General features: G+C 46.7%; 1 protein-coding gene and 1 pseudogene across 1 annotated transcript in view; one reads left to right on the top strand and one right to left on the bottom strand.

Annotated features, from left to right (window-relative positions):
• Positions 1-6,000, bottom strand: part of SGCG (sarcoglycan gamma) — a 131,030-nt gene that overhangs the window by 64,502 nt on the left and 60,528 nt on the right. Inside the window, exon 3 of the mRNA XM_006754879.2 lies at positions 1,761-1,848. Coding sequence (XP_006754942.1) covers positions 1,761-1,848 — 88 coding nt within the window. The remainder of the gene's footprint in view (positions 1-1,760; positions 1,849-6,000) is intronic.
• Positions 268-700, top strand: LOC102761443 (annotated as a pseudogene).

The following is a 6,000-nucleotide window of genomic DNA, read 5'->3' as shown; positions in this document are numbered from 1 at the left end:
GTTAGGCTGAGTGGATAGAGCGTCGGCCTGCAGACTGAAGGGTCCCAGGTTCGATTCTGGTCAAGGGCATGTACCTTGTTTGTGGGCACATCCTCAGTAGGGGGTGTGCAGGAGGCAGCTGATCGATGTTTCTCTCTTATCGAAGTTTCTAGCTTTCTATCTCTCTCCCTTCCGTAATATCTTAATCAATAAAAAATATATTTAAAAAACAAAAAAAATATGAAGTTCTTGTATTAGTATAATAAAAAGGAACCATCAGGTTTACACATGGCTGTAGTTTCCAATGTAACATTATTCTGTTTTGTGAAAACAGCCATTTAAAAGAAGAAACACGTGTGTTTGTTTTTGTTTTTCCGCTTCCTGTTGTGAGCAGGCTTTACGTCAACTGGGTCCCGAGGGCTTGAGGTCTTATAGATTGAGGACTTAATCCCAAGGTCATAGCAGGACATGTGAAGTTCATTGCCAGGACTGTGGTGGTATATGAAGGGAACATGGAAGGGCATACAGGACCTTAAACAGAATCCTTAGCGTGGATGTGTTCATTGAGGACATCAATAGATTCAGGTACTATGAGAAGCTTTGCCACTGAAGGAAGAGGTAGAACTATGAAATTTGCTGGAGGATCTACAACGTGGAAATTACTTGCAAGATCAACCTTTTGATGTGAGAGAATTGGAGGGATCCATGGAAGGGCTTCTGAGGCCTGCGGATAGTAGGCCCAGTGTGAAAACCCCTATCCAGGTGTGTCTTCACTTCTTTTCTTTCTTCAACTCCATTTTCTCTTACAATTTGTTGCAATAAACTCAATCATACATATAAAAACATTAAATAAATAAATAAATAAATAAATAAGACACAAAGTTAACCAGGTTGTGTTGGCAGTATAACTTTCATCTATTTTCCCATAATCAAAAGGACCATCTAATTTCTTAAATTTGGCAAACATATAGAATGCTGATAGTGTAGAGAATGTATACCTTTTTCTTTTACATGCTGGCTTACCCTTTTGTTATTTCTTTTATACATTTTTGTTTTGCCTGAATCCTTTTTCTTACCATGAAGTTTTTATGTGACTTCACTCCCATATGACCTTATTCTCTGGTCTTTTCTGGTTGGATAGATTTGCATAGCCTGCCCAAGGGCATTCAGTTGAAGATAAGTCATGAATTTAGAATTAAAGGAATTAAAGACTAAATTGGTTGGTGTTGAGAACTACAACTAATCAGATGAAAAACTGGAGAGGTTCTGGAGGTCATATAAAGTTTGAATAGATGCAGCTGTAATACCCACGGGAAAGAGGCAAATATACACTGGGAAGCAGGGGTACTTATGGCAGAGAGGGAGAGAGGGACATATAGGGAGGAGGTATAGAGAGAGTGAGAGAATGAAGGAGAGAGAAAAAAAATACTTTCGGGTCTCAGCCCCTGGTCTCTGCTTTTTGAGGCCAACTACTTTGGTTATTTCTCTTTTGTCTCTGTGAGATTCTTTTATATCCTGTAATAATCATTATGTTTCTTGTGGTATCTTGAATCCTCCTCTACTTCTTGGAATCAAAATAGCTTTAATTAAAATACTTCAGACGGTTGTCCCCTGATGCTACTTATTCTCTGTGGTCAGCACAACATGATATTTTTCTAAATTCATACATTGATTGTTCATAAATCACTTGAATTCTTTAGAAGAAAAAAACAAACTCATTAATTTAGCACAATGTTCATGGACCACATATATGCAAAGCACTGTGATGAAGCCTCACTCACCCACTTTTAATCTTCCAGTGACCTCCCCTTCAGAGTTCCGTGCATTTACAGTCACATTCTGAGTAGAATGTAGAAGCAGAGATGAGTCCTAGAAAGGGTTTTAAGAAATTAGCCAACTGTATATTATTTATAATGATTATCCTATCTAATAAAAGAGAAACATGGTAATTGGCATACGACCGCTACCCTTCCCATTGGCTAATCAGGGAGATATGCAAATTAACTGCCAGCCAAGATGGTGGCCGGCAGCCAGGCAGCTTGAAACTAACATGAGGCTTGCTTGCTTCAGTGACGGAGGAAACCAACGTTCCCTGCCTGCTGCTGCAGGCCTCTAAGCCTGCAGTTTCAAACATTTTAACAAATATAGAAGCTAAAAAAAAACCCAGACACCAGCTTTCAGCGAGCTAGGATCTTAGAGCTGGAGTTATACATTGCTTCGATTATAGAACCAAAACAAACCAGATACCTACTTTCAGCAGCGGAGGCCTAAAAGCTGGAGCCTCAGAGCTAAAGCTGGCCCAGAATTAAAAAAGAAAAAAAAAGAAAAAAAGGAGCGGTTGGGAGCTTCCAGCCCCTGCCAGCCTGAAAACAGCCCTCAGCCCCTCACCCAGACTGGCCAGGCACCCCAGTGGGGACCCCCACCCTGATCCAGGACACCCTTCAGGGAAAACCAGCCAGCCCCACCCATGCACCAGGCCTCTATCCTAGATAGTAAAAGGGTAATATGCCTCCCAGCACCGGGATCAGCGGAGCCGAGAGGCCTCCTGGCACCGGGGTCAGCGTGACAGGGGGCAGCGCCCAAACCCCCTGATCGCCCTGCGGCTCTGTGTGTGACAGGGTGTGGCACCCCAACCCCCTGATTGGCCCTGCTATGTGTGTGACAGGGTGCGGTGCCCCAACCCCCTCTCCCCCCGCATGGGCCCTGCTCTGTGTGTAACAGGGTAGAGCCATACCTCCCCATCGGCCCTGCCCTGAGTGTGAGAGTGGTGGCGCCTCAACCCCCTGATCAGCCCTGCTCTGTGGGTGATAGAGGGCAGCGCCACAAACCCCCTCCTCCCACGGGCCCTGCTCTGTGTGTGATGAGGTAGAGCCATAACCTCCCCATCGGCTCTGCCCTGAATGTGACAGTGGTGGTGTCCTAACCCCCTGATCCGCCCTGCTCTGTGTGTGACGGGGGCAGTGCCCCAACTCCCCTATCGGCCCTACTCTCTGAGTGACAGGGTTGGAGCTCCTCAACCCCCTGATCGACCCTGCTCTGTGCGTGACAGGGGAAAGAGCCCCAACCCCCGGATTGGCCCTGCTCTGTGCATGACAGGGGTGGCTCCACAACCTCCCCATGGACCCTGCCTTGAGTGTGACAGGGGGCGGTGCCCCAACCCCCCAATCTGCCCTGCTCTGAGCCCAACCAGGGGCTGCACCTAGGGATTGGGCCTGCCCTCTGCCACCCGGGAGCTGGCCTAAGCCAGCAGGTCATTATGTCCCTAGGGGTCCCAGACTACGAGAGGGCACAGGCCGGGCTGAAGTTCCTCCGCCTCCCCCGCAAGTGCACAAATCTTTGTGCACCGGGCCTCTAGTATCTTTATATTTGTATATAAATTTAAGATTCATAGAAAATAATTTCTCCATCATCACAGATTTATGTTTAGGACATGATATATTTTAAGAAGATAAATCAGAGAATGGTTAGCTCTTCTATAAGAAATAGCATGTTACTTTTATTTTATTTATTTTAAAAAAAATTTTATTGATTTCAGTGAGGAAGGGAGAGGGCAAGAAAGATAGAAATGTCAATGATAAGAGAGAATCATTGATTGGCTGCCTCCTGCATGCCCCCTACTGGGGTTCAACCTTGCAACCTGGGCATGTGTCCTTGCCCAGAATCAAACCAGGGACCCTTCAGTCCACAGGCCAACGCTCTATCCACTGAGCCAAACTTGCTAGGGCAGTACCATGTTACTTTTAAAATGCAAAGGCTTCTCATAGTTGCAAAAGATCTTTTAAAATTTGTTGGATGACTATTTTTTTGAGCTCTTTGTTGGAAGATAAAGAAGCTTTATGCTCACATAAGTGCTTTATGGTTCACACAGAGGAAACCCAATGTGTTCCAAAGTTGTGGGGGGAAATATGATTTTTCAGAAGTAAAGAATTATAGAAGTGCTTTGTAACTCTATTAAGGGCAGACATTCTCCAACTTGCTTTGTGAAAGCAGATGGATTTACCAGCATTTCATGTTTTATCCAATTATGTAACATTAATACTTGTTGTTGCATTGTTATAAATAACTAAGGGCCTGGTACACGAAATTCATACATGGGCGAGGGGGCGGGCCAGGGACGTCCCTCAGCCTGGCCTGCACCCTCTCTAATCTGGGATCCCTCTCACAATCCAGAACCACTGGCTCCTAAGTCAGTGATGGTGAACCTTTTGAGCTCAGCGTGTCAGCATTTTTAAAAACCCTAACTTAACTCTGGTGCCATGTCACATATAGAAATTTTTTGATATTTGCAACCATAGTAAAACAAAGATTTATACTTTTGATATTTATTTTATATATTTGAATGCCATTTAACAAAGAAAAATCAACCAAAAAAATGAGTTCGTGTGTCACCTCTGACACACGTGTCATAGGTTTGCCATCACTGTCCTAAGTGCTCACCTGCCTGCCGGCCTAATGGCCCTAACTACTTTCCCCTCCTGGCCTGATCCCCCTAACTGCCTATCTGCTCTTCCCTCCTGGCCTAAACCCCCTAACTGCTCATCTGCTCTCCTTTCCTCTCTGCACCTTCAGATCCCAGCACAGGAGTGTTGAGAGCTCTCCACTGAGGCCCTGCCCCCATCCTGACACCCCCCTCCAGGCCGGGCAGTGCCACAGGCCTGCACACACCTCTGTTGGAGGGGTCGCCCCCATCCTGATGCCCCCCTCCAGGCTGGGTGGTGCGGTGGCCTGCGTGTGCCTCTGCCGGGGAGGCCGCCCCCGGCAGCAGTCTCAAGTCCCAGTGGTGCAAGTCCCCGCCCCCGTCCCTGCCCACCAGCTCCTGTGGGCATGCAGCCTGTTGAATGGTTGTGACTGGGACACAGTTAGGACCAATTACCATATTACCTCTTTATATATATATAGACTAGAGACCCGGTGCATGAAATTTGTGCACTGGGGTGGGTGTCCCTCAGCCCAGCCTGCCCCCTCTTACAGACTGGGAGCCCTCAGGGGATGTCCTACTGATGGCTTAGGCCTGCTCCCCAGGGGAGCAGACTGGTCTCCCTCTGCAGGAGGTGACCGGGCTGATCAGGGGAAGGTGCCAGCCCCATCACCCCGATGATGCTGCCACTGCCAGCCAATGCAGCTGCCACAGTGTTTTCATCAACACAGGCTCTGGTCCCTTCACCATGAAAAAATGACAACTTTCTTTAGGCATTTTTGCTATCCACTGAGCCAAACCAGCTAGGGCAGGATATGACATTTCTTAGCCCCTTCAGCAGCGTACCTTAGTTTTTTCCTCTAGGAGTGTGGTGGAAAAACCCTAGATCACCTCCTTGGATTCTTATTACCCAAGTTACCAAGAACACTGTGAGTGGTGGCGTACAGGGAGCTTAGCCAATGAGAAGTCAGAAAAGGTGTTTCCTCTTCAGCTCACGCACAGAGGCCTCCCTGTATTGTGTCTGCTGAGGTGGGGGCATACTCTGAGCTGCTCAGCGGCCACTGAGAGCACGCCCCCAGCCCTGCATTGTGTCTGCTGGGCTGGGGATGTGCACCGAGATGTGTGTGCTGCCTGCCCAGACGTCCTCCCTTCCTCCTCAGCTGGGGCATGGATGCTATGGGCACCTCTATCTTTATGACAGAGTGACAGTTAATTTGCATATTGCCCTTTTATTAGATTAGATTGGCATGATAATAAGAGTTAAATATTTACCCACAATTAACATCCATTTTCTCATTTTATCCTCCACATTTGAAGTAGGTACCATTATTTCTGATATATAGATGAGGAAATTGAGTTCAAAGAGATAAATTACAGCTCATTGAAAGTCATAGCTAGCAACTGACAGTTCTACAACAGAACCAAATCTTTAGATGCTGACTTCCATGCTGTTTTCTACCATTTCCCTAGAACGGGAGGAGCTGTGAGGTCTACTCCTGTGCCTAGACAAAATCTGGGAACCACCAGGGCTGTCTGATCCACTGGGCACTCTCAAACCCTTTTATTTTTCTGCCTTCCACTGCAGATGTTGGAAAAGCTAATTG

The sequence above is a fragment of the Myotis davidii genome, unplaced genomic scaffold (genome assembly GCF_000327345.1).
Source record: "Myotis davidii unplaced genomic scaffold, ASM32734v1 scaffold193, whole genome shotgun sequence".
NCBI classification, from domain to species: domain Eukaryota; kingdom Metazoa; phylum Chordata; class Mammalia; order Chiroptera; family Vespertilionidae; genus Myotis; species Myotis davidii.
This window is presented reverse-complemented; position numbering and strand designations above follow the sequence as displayed.